The 14,889-nt window shown below is 41.0% G+C and overlaps 1 protein-coding gene across 1 annotated transcript in view; it reads right to left on the bottom strand.

Moving 5' to 3' along the window:
• Positions 1–414: 414 nt before the first annotated feature.
• eva1aa (eva-1 homolog A, regulator of programmed cell death a) overlaps positions 415–14,889 on the bottom strand; it is a 74,530-nt gene continuing 60,055 nt past the window's right edge. The window contains exons 6-8 of the mRNA XM_085371797.1: positions 6,629–6,763; positions 3,670–3,852; positions 415–2,419 (exon numbers count right to left, since the gene is read on the bottom strand). Of these exons, the coding sequence (XP_085227923.1) occupies positions 2,040–2,419; positions 3,670–3,852; positions 6,629–6,763 (698 nt within the window). The 3' untranslated portion in view covers positions 415–2,039. The remainder of the gene's footprint in view (positions 2,420–3,669; positions 3,853–6,628; positions 6,764–14,889) is intronic.

Raw genomic sequence — 14,889 nt, 5'->3', positions numbered from 1 at the left:
ACAATGCATTTATCTATATAGTTGTGCTGACTTTGTATAGCTAGCCAAAGTGATTTGCAGTCATAACTTCACTCCTTATGTGCTGCATTAAAACACACTGTAGAGATCTATCTTCATCACAAGGTGGCGCTCAATAACAAATCTTACAGATCCAGTGAGCCGCTGGCTCACAAGTTCTCCTTCATGCTGTCTATGACCTCCTTGTGTAAATCCGTATTATGTATGAACTCACTGTATTCTCAGTACTGGAATTGGGCTAAAGCGTCTTCTTTCTCCTGACACTCACAATATAGTCTTAAATTCAAAAATATAGGTCAGTGTACACAGTTGCAGCGTGTTTTTTTCAGAAGAAAGTGCAGAAGGAAAAAAAAAAGACATGTTATTTTTTTTAACACAGTTTATTCCAAGCACAGGAGTCATATTTTGGTCTCTCACATCACCAGTTATTGGCACATTTTAATCCCATTCAAAATTAAACACAACAAATATCCTTGTTAGAAAACAAACAAAAAAACAAAAAAACAGAAGTGCAGGGTGTACTGTATGTATGGTGGAGGGAGTGTTGTGAAAATGACCTTAATATGTCCTGTTTACTCTTTAATTACGCTCACAAAAATACCAAACTGATTTATGAAAACTAACTCTACGCTTGAAGTCAGGGAAGCACGAGCAGAACTGGACTGACAACTGGTTATAAGATTAAAGTGGCGACATAATTCGCCACTTTCTGCAGCGCTGGTTTCCACGGGCATCTGTTTAGCATCTTTGAAATGAATACACAGATGGCGCAAGACCTGAAATTCACACATCTGTCACGAGACAAGACCATAAAAATATTTTGTAGCAAAGTCACTGATAGAAATTGGCACTTACTGGTAATGCACATTTACATCTGGGGAGAAGTGCAATGTTTAACAGACACATTCAGCTTTTACACATGGTCCACCTCAGCAAAGGGAATATGCATACAACGAGATGAATGTATGATTTCCAATCAATAAATAATTTGACCAGTTACAGAGAGACTCATCAGCTTCATTTCTGACAAAGAGATGTAACAGTTGGAAAAGGCACTGCACTGTGAGTTAAACATACTGTATCAAAAATAAGGTTTAAAAATCACTAAAACCTCTTTGAGGCTCTTTATATGATTTTTCTAGTTCTTCTCTTTAAATGCTGGCACAGCGGTTTAAATGGGCCGATCCCCTTCTTAATAGCCAAAAAACAACCAAAACAAACATCAACCAAACACAGAAACACTAGGATTGCATCCCTGAGGTGCTAGACCAGACAACCTTCGCCAAGTATAAAAATATCTCATAATAAACCATACTTGACAACAAAAATACGCAACATTAATAAACTATTAAATATTTTAAAATATATTTCAGAAGGGCTGAGATGAATTCCCACAAAAATATCTTTTGGTTTTATAAAGCTCAAAAGGCAGCATGGTTATTCACTGTGGAAAGATTATCTTACATTGTCAAGTGCACTTGCTTTATGCTACCCCTCTGCTAAAGTTCACACTTGAATACTGGAGGGTACAGAGCATAAAGCTGTAAGTGTCACAGTCTCTTCCAGCTGCCTGGGGTTCTGTATAAACAGACCTGTCTGAGGCCTTGGTCCTTCAGTCACCATGTAGTCTCTGCAGGCCTATGTATGTCTAAGGCAGCTAACCCATAAATCCCCACTTCAAAAAGGCCTGCGGAGGTCATGGGCAAGGCAGTGCAGCCTTTCACCTCTTGCTTCCTCCAGCCAAGAGGTAAGCTTACCATACAGAAAGGGAGCTTATTGTTTTACTCAAAAGGGGAATAGCTTATGATACCCAGAGGAATATGCAAATCAGCAGAGAAGGAGGACTTTCTTTAAAAGTCTGCAGTACCTTCCACTTTTCTCATCAGTAAGAGTCCAGCTGCTTTTGCATTCATGCTTATAAAGCTTCATCGAGGCCTTGTCCCTTTCCACTCCAACCCAAGTGTGTTCTAAATTTTTGTTTGAGTCAAGTAAGCCGCCTATCAATCATCCCTCTGCAGTCCTCAGTAATACCGATTGAGGCTCCGTGTCCCTGGGATGTCCGGCTGTCCGTTCATCCAGATCTCCCGGATGATTCGCTCCCTTTCCTCAAGCCTCTGCGCTCTTTCCAGCTCCTCCGCCGACGTGAACACGTTCATGTTGAGCGTACGCTCAAAGCGCCGGTGTCTCCGCGCCGACAGATCTGAGGTGGTGTCCCAGTCTGAGTCCGAGTCGCTGGAATCGGAGGATGAGTCGGGAGGACGCGGTCGTTTCTTGGCGGGAGGCCGCTGGCGGGGCTGGCAGTCGGTGCGACAGGAGATCTGTACTACCAGGGCGAAGAGGGTGAGGAAGAGGCCCAAACACACACCACAGACAAAGAATAGTGCAGCCCTCTCTGGGTGATCTGTTGTACAAGAGAAATTGGAAATTGTTAGTTGACTTTATGAGGAAAATGTGTCGAACACTAAGCTGAGTCTTTCTCACTGGGTTTCTTATTTTTTCCTGACCTGTTTAGTCAGATGCATTTCACTCAGTGTAATGAACATTGTCTGCACAGCAAGTGTTCACGTGGCTTGGTTTAGTTAAGATGTCTTACAGATTCTGCTACTCCTGGTTTTCATCTTCAGCAGATGTCACAGCTCTGATGGGGTCTGTGTTTCCCCACTGAAAAAACCAAAGTGACTCTAGCTCCATTAGTACGAGACGAGAACGGCTCTCCCTTTTCAATGAATGAATGCCATTTTCAGCTTTGAATCCTTCATGTCTTCCTTGCATTTTGCATGCAGGTACTTTGCATTTGCATTTTGAATGCATCCAGCTCAACTGCAGACACTTCTGTTTATATTATTGTTCATTAATATAATCAATTTCATTTCTCTTTTACCATTAAGACGTTGAGAATTTTTCTTGAAATCCTAACATGCAACCTTTTTTGCATTCTGAGGAAACCTTTAGAGAAAGCTAAAAGCTAAGTGATCTAAGTAACCACCTGAGCTCATGTTCACTGCATGCCTTGTGTATTTATCTGACCTTCTGTGCTGCACATTTCACTATGTATAAACTGTTTATAGCAGGAAACAGGCAAACTATTTCAGTGACTGTTTTAGCAGCTGCTTAGAGCTGGTGACCCACACTGTGTAATGTATAGAGACATTATCGCTGCTTACATCCTCTGGCCCACATTTACCCACCTATTAGTGAGAAGAAATGGGAAACGGGGATTTTACACACATCAATCCATGCAGTGCAATCCCGTGGTCACTAATCTCATGGGCCAAGAAGCAACCAGGAGCTGATAATGCTCTTGAACACAGAGATCCAGCCTTATTGTTTGCTAACAGAGCAACAAGAATCCCTGCGGTGGAACTGTATCTCTTTCCCAAAGAGATCAAGTTTCTTTCGTCCGCCCCTTTATTTCCCGAGGGGCCGCCACAGCGGTTGGATCTGCATATTTCGATTCGGCACAGATTTTACGCCGGATACCCTTCCTGGTGCACCCCTCCCATTTATCCAGGCTGCAAGGTGAATGCATTAACCTTTACACTGTGTGGCTACTCCCTAAGCAGATGCAGTTAAGAGCTCTAAAAGTCTAACTGCCAGAGATTACGCTACACATGTGATGTTACAGTAGATTTCAGAACAATGTTACCCGACCTGATATGTAAGTGTAGGCTGCCAATGCGTTACTAATGAGGGCCATGTTGCCACTCGATGTTGAGTTGATGATGGGATTCATGTCCGGGGGACGCAATGGACTTTCTTCTCTTTCTTCTCCTCCTTTTCCGTTTTCAAAAGACTTTTCCTCGTCGGCGTTGGTCTCCCTGGGTTTCTTCCTTTCTGGAAAAAAATGTAAATTAACAGGACATGAGTACACAATGAGTAGTTTACAGCAGCTACATGTACAGTTACATTATGATGGTGATGCTTTTACAGTAAATCCAGAATCTGCTGTTGCTGATTCATTGTAATGACATCAGTCTCAGTCGCCTACAGTCTCACAGTGGTTTGGGGGAGATTTTATCGCATAAATTTTCTAAAAAGATGCGTCACGCATAAGACACACATACACGCACACACGTACACATTCACAGGGAGCTTTGTGATTCAGAAGATAACACGACATCCTTTTCTGTAATTCATTCTGACTCAGGTCATTAAGAAACAGAGAACCACATGGAAAAGTTTGTACTCTGGAGACATTTCAAAAGCTTCCCAAAATCTTAGAAAAAATGTTTCTATTTATAGATGGGAACGACTACTTCCTGCTCTAGATTTTTCTTTTTTTTTTTACTTCTTTCAGTGTTTACCAGCTGGGTTTTGTTGTGCACTCACTGCAAAGAGAGTGTGTGAAAGAGAGAGAAAACAGGAGCACCATGAATTAATTATGGGGATTCATACTCATGTTACAGCTGCCTTTAGTTTACCTGACGTAGTTGTTTATGGGGTAGCGTGGAACTACTGCAAGTTTAGCTCCACTGAAAAAAAGCAACCAAACCTCAGACAGTCAAAATAAACAGAAGCATTTAGTTTAGTGACCTGAGCTCTCTCTCTCTGTGTGTGTGGTTGCATAGTCATTTTTACATGCTTTATTTCTTTTGTCAATGAAGGTAAGCATACTCTGGTGATTTGTCACACGCAGGAATGACCTCTAATTGTAGAGTCTCTAAGGTGTGTCGGGCTCTCTTTATCTGATAAATGCAGTTTATACTGGAAGTGCTCGCTGATGAGGTAAATGCTTCCACCTGGACCTACGGCTATGTTGCACACATGAGCTAACGTTCAACCGCAATCTGTCTCAACTCACAGAAAACAGACAACTTTTGTCACATTATCAATGAAAATATAAAATACGTTGTTGTTATACTGTTGTCTCTACGAAACAATACATTTGTGTTCAGAGGACTAGCATTCCTGTGGGAAACTAAAGACACCCTTCTTACTTCCTTAGGCAATAAGAGCATACATACCAGCCAGATATTGCTAATCAAATGCACTTCATTAACTGACAGTCAGCAAGTGTTAGCACCTCTATAAAAACAAAAGTGTTGTCAGTTCATTGGTCCAGTGTGTTCAGGTGTGTGTTAACACGACATCCCAGTGAATTCAACCTAAGATCATGTCGTGCAATGCACAAAGAAAGAGCTTGACTTCAATGAAATAAATGGAAAAAGAAAAGTCAAGTAATCTGTGTGAACTGCACAGCAGCAATGCCACATCAAGAAGCAGCTGGAACCAAAGATGGAGACAATAAAAAGTTCAGTGTTTGTGTTTGTGCCATATGATGTTTACAAAGCTGTATTTTAACTTGTACACATAAAACCAATTTTGCAAGGATAGGAAATAAACAAGACTGCATTCGAAATCCATGTTTATATATATAATGGTATTCCTCTAAAAGCTATGATATCATGGTCTTAAGCATCACATAGTTTTGCTGAATTATAGTAACAAGCACATAAGTGTACAGAGTGAGGAATATATGATAACAGCGATAGAAAAGGCATAATTTATCAAGGCAGTAGTACAACACACAAAGCTTTTAAAATCTGAGAAATCAAAATTGAATGAGAAAATTAATATTTATATTAATCCATGTATGATTAATATAAATATCCTTATTAGCTTATGATGGGAAGCAAATGGATACAAGTAGTTTATTAGTGGTGCATTAGTCTAAAAGTTCAAATCTGCCTCTTCAATTATGCATGTACTCACTTGTGTTATATAGTAAATACAGTAAGTAGTGTTTTTATGGTATGCCACTTCCTGGACTATTTTTTGGCAGAGGGCAGTGACTTCCTGGAGCCTTTGCTGTCTGCATGGCTACCTTTGGTGATCAAGCAAAAAGATTCAATCTATGTCAACATACCCATCATTTTGTGCAGTCTAACATTAACTAAAGAGAAATGCTAAAGTAAGAAGAACAAGGCACCTGAATTTACAGTGAATCACATCTTTATTTGGTTGAATATTTCTTTTGAAAACCTCGTCTTCGCCCTGTTTTATCTGCTATCACACAATCTCACAAAAAAGGTTATTCCAGAGTTAGTTTTTGAGCAGTGCGTACATTCGTGGCAATAAGGAGGAGAAATTCATGCATCAGGAACCGTCAGCGCTACAGCACACGTCTTCTGTCCTCTACCTCTCTTAACTGCTCATTCATTCTTCTATCCTCCTAATCAGCACAGTGCCAGTAGCCTAGCAGAGTAATTAGTGTGCTGGATGCAGGCCACCATTGCTCATGAATAAAGCTTTGTTTAAGTTTCTTTCTTGCTGGCGTCTATTCTTTTTCATTCTCTCATTCCGTTGTTCTTGGTCATTCATTCTCTGGGAATTTGAAAGCCTGACTTAGGTTGTTGTACATGCAGTGCAATCATTGGTTGTTGGGAAGGAGTATATTGTGAGTACCATCAATCAGAAAGGATCCATATGGAAACAGTTGAACTTGTGTTACTTTGAAAACGCACACAACCACGCTCTGACTTAAGACCTGAATTAGATCAAGGTCTGATGCTCAAGATGCCTCAAACCTGTTTAGCGTTAACTACATTTCATGGGGGGGTGGGGGGTGAGAGTGTATGAGCTTATACACTATAGTTGTCATTTGTCTCACCTGGAACAGTGTCAGGGCTTTTGACTGAGCTCCCCTCAGGAGGGCTGTCTCCCACTATGTTAGGGTCATGGGCGCTGGGTGCTGGGTGGTAGGCTGGTGGTCTGGGGCCCTGCTCGTGGAGCAACTTCTTTGGGACTACAAAGAGAAGGAAGTAAAGCAAGGAAGGGGTGTTTAGGGAAAAGAAAGACAGAACAGAGCATAATTAGACAATGCAGTATTGGAGTATTTGTAGGTAAAGGAGGTAAAGGGCAATGCAGTATTTGTAAAGCAATATACTGGATTATATTTTCAAAGCAACCAGTTTTTGATCAGAACTATCTTCTTCTCTACCCTCTAGTGCACACAGCTGTGCAGTCTGTCGTATTTGTTGCTGTTGTTGATAAGGATTAAGACTCACATCAACTACTGATTCATTTCATTAGGAGTCAAACAAAGGTAAACATACTCAAGAGTATGCTGTCACCGACGGTGTCAGACAGCGTTGTGGCCATGATTCACACACTCTTCCGGACCATGCATGCAAGTTCCCAAAAGTTACGCTGCCCCCGCCATCACAACCCCCCAACCTAACAGTGTCCTGTTAGTCAAGGAAGTTTCACCCAGACACAAACCTACTGGGCTATACATTCCTGCCGGCTCACATGTGGTTTCGGAGGCCGAGCCGTGCTCCGGTCACCGTGTTTGTCCGCTCTGTCAGACTGGCTGACCATTCACAGCTGAACAGATGACTGTCTGTCCAGCTGTTGGTCATTCTTGCATTTTCACTGCTGTTTGCGAACAACGGCCACAAAGACAAATCTGCTGCTTTTTCCCCCCGGGAGATCATCAGTACTAATAGTAAAATTATGACATGAAAATTGGGGTAAAAATTCAGCATTTGCTTAAAGGACGACGATAAACACGCTGATCAAATTACCAGAGACGTATTTTGGCAGTGATCCAAGAGCCAATCAAAGCACAGGAAGGAGCAGAGCAGGCCACACTCCCCCGTTGCACTGGATGCTGCTTTCGGCTTGTGCACATTTTTCCAGTTGTAGGCAATGATGAAAAGATTGCATGATACAATTTGTGTAATTATACTGTGACATTTTGCCTTTATCGGATATTGGACAGTACTGTCTGATAAGAAATGCTGGTGGCCACAGTTACATGATCTTCGTACTAAACCTGTTCTTCCACAACAGGACAATTAAGCAGACAAAGAGCTCTCTTTGAAGAAGCAATAAATAAAGATGGAGGATATGGCTGCTTAAGTAAACCAGTATGTTGCCTCTACTTTGCAGGATGCATTTATGGTGTTTAAGACCAAATTAATATGCAAACCATTTTCTTAAGGTTGACTTGGTAGATTTTTGTGCCGTGCATCAAAGAAGAATGAGACAACACGGAAAAAATGTGAGTCTTAACACGGAAATGTGGTCAGAAACTTGTAAATAACTCATGAAAGAATAAAGTTACATTGAATCCAAGCACTCCATTGTTTTTCTTGTGACATTACCAATAAGTTTGATGTGTCACATGGCCCTCTTCCTATTTAAAAAACAAATGTATCCAAGATGGCCGACTTCTAAATGGCCACCATGGTCACCACCCATCTTGCCCCCTCACATATACTAATGTGCCACAAACAGGACTTTAATATCACCAGCCATTCCCATGTTATTACGGTGTATCCATATAAATGGCCCACCCTGTACAATCAATACCATTTTAACTTCTGACAATTAAACAGAGAGAGCAATAGACATGAAAAAGACGTTTTTCTTACAGCAGTTTAAAGACTGCACTTAAAGTAGTTTCAACAGCTCTTGTTCCTGGAGGACTTGGATCTAACAGGTCTGACTTTAACCTCCTCAACATCAAGTAACAACCAGTATATGATTTCTGATCTTTGTTTCAGTTTAAAGAAGACCATTAGCAATGTAGTTTCTCACCAGTTGTATAAACATACATGTATATTTGTATTTTTACATATTCTTGGGCAAAATACTGAAATCAGTGCTGCTCCTGATGTGTGAATGTTAGATAGAAAGCACTTGTATAAATTTGTGTGTGAATGATGAATGAAAAATGTTATTTAAAGCACTTTGAATGCTTGAGTAGAAAAGTGAAAATAAGATTTTCATATCTGCAAAAAACTTTATATAATTGTGTTATCTCGTGTGTGATCTGTCAACAGAAAAGATTTTTAAAAATCAGACTTAGAAGCCCAAACTAACCTGGTTTGGTTGGGTCAAACTGAGAGGATATAAAAAAAAAAGCAAAATTAAGAAGTGAGATTTGGCCTGGCAGGTTCCCTTGTTCCTTCTCATCAGTCTGACACACTAATCACAGGGCTTTACAACTCCCCCACTGCCATGTTGCCGTGGTGCCATGCCACGCCCTTATTATAGGCTTCTGATTGGTCCTAATTGGCTGCACATGTGGACCAGAGTCATAGCTGAAGAGGGGACAATGTGGCTTATACACACTGTGAAACATGCATTTTCCTCACTAACAAAAGACTATGTAATCGGATGCATTACCTGGCCAATGCACATGCACACACAGTCCATCAATCATCCAAAACAATAGTCTGCCAAGTTTTTCTGTACACTTTATTTGCTAACAAAAAAACGGTACAGTATGGTATATTGACTGCTGCCTTTCTAAAAATAAGTGTCAAAAAGCTAAAACCCCTCAAAATAAGCGACCGCAAACCACGCTTAAGGAGCCAAGCATTTAAACTAAATCAGTAAAAGAGAGACAGGAGTGCAAGGGAGCGAAACCCAGCACATAAATCACACTCTCCAGCCTTCGTTATAATGACATGGTCACATAAATGTGGAGCAAATGAGTCCTCGAACTTCTTAATATAACTCTGTTACATGGGATCTGTCCCAGAACTGTACCTCTCAGAGCCCTGGATCGCCACAGGGAGCGAAGATACGAGGCGGGAAAGAGTGCCCTTAACAATGGGCTGTGTTTACACTGGCAGAGCCCAGCTTTGTTTTCACTGGGCTCTGCAGGCCAGAGAGTGTGTGCATGTCTGTATGTGTCTGTGTTTGTGAGCCATATGCTGACCATTGCAGAACACAGTTGGGACAAAGCCCTATAAGCCAGAAGGGATATAATGAAATATTAAACCATAGTAAATCTCAAAGACCTCGGCCAATAATTTGCACATACTTTTGCCTTTATGGGTTTAGACGGGAGACTGCTGAAGACTAGATGTTTGAGGTATTGTTTAAGGGCATCCTTGATGGTTGGTCAGCTTCAGCCGCCTAAAATTTGACCCCAAAAATGAGCGCAAGAAACTGTAAAATAGACATGGTGTCACGGCGAGTGAGGTGAGCCGTGTGGAGGCAATGAAGGAGGATCCAAACGCAGGCAGTCGTGAAGGTGTGAAGGTGGTTTATTGAGCATGAAAGTAAATACAAACGGCAAAGGGAGCTATGACTAACTAGACTGGGAACAAACTAACTACAGAACACGAACCTGAACATGAGCAGAAACACTTGGCGGTTGACAGCAGGGAAACACACAGATGACGCAGGGTGGAATACACAGACGGACCAGCAACTACAATGACGGCAGACATGACTTAAATACACAGAGAATCACAGGGGAATTACACACAGGTGGTGGACACAGCTGGGAATAATCAACAAGACGAGACAAAGGTAAAACTGAACACACTCACATGAGACGCAGACCATCACAATAAAACAGGAACAAGCAACCATCACACTAAGACACAAACTCGACATAGAGAGACAGACAGAAAATGGCACATGGAGCTAGACAAATACTAAGCAGACACAACTGAAGAACAAATCCTAAACACCACAGAAACATGAAACTCAAATAATAAACATCATCATAATCAACACTACAAGAGAACAAGAAAACAATCCCTGATGCAAACTAAAACCAAAACATAATAAAACTCAAACTACTGGGTCCGACGGACCCAGAACCGTGACACATGGAGACACTGCATAGAGATGGGAGTCGTTTCCCGTGTCAGAAACTTCCAGAGTTTGTTTCAAATGAGATATTTATCATTTCAAAAATAGCTTGACTCTTTAATCTGTTGTATAATGGATAATAAACACGGTTAGATGGCAAAACACATAACAGATTGGGTAATACATTTTTCTTAAATGGACTCTTCAAAAGAACCAGTCGACTGACACAATGTGCACGCACACGTGTGCATGTGTGTAGGAAGTCTGAGCAAAAACGTCTGGTTTTCATCAGCACACAGCCAGTGCCAACTTAATCTACGACATTAAAGTGCTGGTTAAGGCTCCGCTTTCACTTGATACACAAATAAAGGCAGTGCCTCAAAAAACTCAATGTTTATGGACACTCAGATTCACAAAATGCTTTTAATGTTCTATTATGTCCTTTCAAGTCTCTGCTTCCCACACAGGCAGGCATGTAGACAGACATCTGCATGCACATACTCATGAAGCCATCCACCAACCCGTACACATACACACACACAGTCATTTTTCACTTAGCTAATGGCATTCCTGCAAAATAACATGCAAGGTGAATAGGGCAGAAGCTGAAGGTGTTGAGATTGCATTCCACCTCTCCCTCCCTTTGCTCTTTCTCTCCAACCCACAGCGTAACACTCTAACACCATCCAGCTGACAGCAGCTTATTGAGCTTGGGTATCACTGTGTGTGTGTGTGTGTGTGTGTGTGTGTGTGTGTGTGTGTGTGTGTGTGTGTGTGTGTGTGTGTGAATGAGAGAGAGAGAGAGAGCACATTTAATAGCAGTGTGGGAGGCTGCCAGTATTCAATAAGCAGCATGATTTTGCATTTTCCAGATAAGAATGGTATAAAACAACATAAGTGCATAAGTGTAATACAAAGCTGGGGTCTTACAGCCATGTTTGTACTACTTCGACCTCACACTGTGAAAATTTATGTTTTTTTTTCTAAATATCCCCGTGCTTGCATGATTGAGAGCGCGTGTGTCGGTGAGCATGATTAACACACTCACTCTCGTCTTATTTATACAAAGTAGACCAGCTTTTGGACCAGTAATGTGAACTCTACCAAGGGACTGGTGGTCTACACCGAAGACCTTTCCTGGTTCTGCTTCCATTTTTATGTGAGTTTGAGGAATCCAAATTTCTTATATTACTCCATTAGGTTCAGTAGCAGTGTACATGCATGTGTGTACAAAAATACTGCACAATGAGACTGTGGTATCCATAAAGGAGAATGCCAGTGGTTTTAGTTCATTAAATATAAATGGTATCAAATTTACACAACTTGACTGTTTTATGATGCATGCTGTAAGTCTTACATTTACTTTCTAGATCAGAATAGCTGTAAATTTACATTTTATGCTACATTAGCTCAAAGACATGCTAAAAGGTTAGTTTTCACAAAACAACCACTTTTTGCCTCCCACACCTGTAAAATACAGAACCTAAAGATGTTAAACTTTACTTTGTGCTCAAAATAATTCTTGAGTCTTTCTAAATGTCTTTCAAAGTTTTTCTTTGGACATTGGCTGCTTTTTCACTCATTTTCAATCTAGTCCTTCTATGTGACTTGGGTATTTTATTTGTTTGTAAGGCCACCTAACATGACCTATGAATCATTCAAGCATAAAAGGCACCTAACTCAAGAGATACACACTGGAGGCTCTGTCATGGTTTGGGGCTGAATTTCAGCCAATGCTTTTGGGGATCTTGCCAAAACTCATTGAAAAGTGCTGTCAGATTTCGATCCAACATGCGGCATCATTTGGAAAGCATCTAAATGGCAATGACTCAATTTCTGAGCATGACAAACATCCTCAAACATATTGCTGTAAAAGCATACGTGCATAGGAAAACACACAGTCGAACACTATCAATCATGGATTACCCTCCTGAGTTCCCAGACCCTGACATTGAGTAAGCAGTATGGGATCATCTTTATAGGGAATGCGACAAAGGGCAGGCGACATCCAGAGAAGAGCTTTTATTGTCCCTCGGGAAGCTTGTTAGAATTTTGCCTCATGTACTTTATTTCCATGTATGCTTTCAGATGTTTCAATAAATTACTGCATGTATTTCCCCTTCTCCTAGAAAAACATAAAAAAAAAACCAGATTAAGAATTTGAAAAAACTTTGAGAAAATTTGAGAATCAAACCTCACATCTTGGAGGGGCGGAGAAACCTTTTCTGCTTTATGTTTTGGCTCAGATGCTTAAATGAATAATGCAAAAAGTTGCGTCAAGTTATCTTGTCAGTGTGGATTGTTAAAGCTCGAAATAAACGAAGGCCATGTCCTGATGAAGCTTTTCTAATATGCAATAATGCAGGTATGCAGTCTGTGTAAGACCCATTATGAAGGTGATACAGTCTAAAAGCATCCAGAGTCAGGATACTGTGGGTTGGGAATGCATTCCAGAATGGAGAGAGTGGAACAGCTCAAAACCCCAAACCCTGCGTAGAATTTTTCCCCACTTACTCTAATGGATAACACACAACCCTCTGCTGTGAGATACCCACAAATGCTAATGTATGCAAACACACATACACACAGACGCCCCGGCATGGGACCTCAACATGAACACTCTCACTTCACCACAACCATTGGTTAAACTTCCAAATCCCAGCCGTGTGGGATATTTAAACAGTCCACACACACAGTTGGCATCATCCACACATCATCCATTCAGAGATAGAAATAGATGCTCTGTTGACAGCGCGGGGGTCATAACAATCAGTGAGAAAATCACTCAGCTGTGGAGCTATCCCCTCAGACCCCACACAGACACATGCTAGAGTTTATATCTTCACCCATGACCTCACTCCGAGTTTTAAGCATGCATTAAAAAAGTAGGCAGTGAACAGATCCACTCAGCCTGCATATGAACCAAAGACAGCCCAACTTGTGTCTCCTGCTATGTTAACATGACATATTTCTCCATTTATAACACCTATCCAGAACACACTTTTAATGCTGGAAGTGTACTTAAATGACCATCTCTTCCACCCACTTTCTTTACATACCTAACACACTGCTACTCCCAAATCTTTATTGGCTGGATGTGGGAGAGTCGGGCCACACTAGAGATCAGCAAAAGCTCAGCATTATCTGATGTTCCACTGGGCAAACAAGGATGAGACCAGCGCTGAATCATCAAATCAAGCCACCCGCCTAAACGCACTCCTTCATGTCAGTGTTGTGAGGTAATGGGATACTGAGTTTTTAGTGTGCAGAGGGCTGATGAGACCAGCAAATGACATAGTCCTTTTGCATACAGGACAGAGGGCGTGAGTTACTGAAACAAAGCAGAGAGGGAAAAAATAGTTGTGAAATAGTCGTGCCGTCTAAAATCCACACGTGACAGAAATAAAGGCAACAGCTTTCAACAAGCATGTTCCAACATATGTCAAGGATGATCTAAACAATGGTGCTATCTTTAGCTGCAAGCAACAACTGGCTGTGCAAGGCAGTTAATAAAATCAACACTTGGCAACATGAAGTCTACTGGGGACCTGCTACTTCAATGAAAGATAAACTGTGATGCTACTCTGAAAAATTATGATCATTTTTTATCATTTTTTGTCATATACAAATGAATCAGTGTAAGTCTTTGTGTACTGTTTAGTCAACTTTATTAAAGGTTGGCAGTTACTAAGCATGTTGGCAGTCCACATTCTTTCATTCTCGCTCAGTCTCTTGCACGCCTGAACAAAAGACTTCGTTAAGCTTTAAATTAGCAGTGACAGACGAAGCTCTAAAGTGACAAAAAGACAAGTTAATGCCAATATCATTCATACTGATGTGAAATGCTCAATTAAATTACTTTAATTTTCCACTTCAGCTCCCTCCTTGCCATCTGTTCATGGAGGAATGATCTGTAAGCCTGCCTTAACAGAATATATGCCATCAGTACTAAGCCAACGTTTTTGTCAGTGATATAATAGGATCAACAACAAATGAGTGGATAATGATGATGAGCTCCTCTCTATTTAAGGGTACCCTCCATATAAGTCAGCTTTCTTCTGATTGGCTCCCCTTTGCAAACAAAAGGACCGGCGAGCAGGTGTGTGGAGCTGTCTGAAACAGAGCATTTAGAGCAACCTTAAGCCTGAGCTTTTGGATGACCTAATATAATAAAAATGTAACACTATAACTGATACAAGCCACTTTATTAGGTACACCTGCGCCTCAAAACAAATAGGCAATCAGTGAATTTTGGCATGTAGACAAGGTCAAGGCAACCTGCTGAAGTTCTAGCTGAGCATTAGAGTGTTG

The sequence above is a fragment of the Diplotaxodon limnothrissa genome, linkage group LG15 (genome assembly GCF_057381915.1).
Source record: "Diplotaxodon limnothrissa isolate DT_005_m linkage group LG15, D_limnothrissa_male_GT1.1, whole genome shotgun sequence".
Classification (NCBI taxonomy): Eukaryota; Metazoa; Chordata; class Actinopteri; order Cichliformes; family Cichlidae; genus Diplotaxodon; species Diplotaxodon limnothrissa.
The sequence above is the reverse complement of the archived record's forward strand: the minus strand, read 5'-3'. Positions and strand labels throughout refer to the sequence as shown.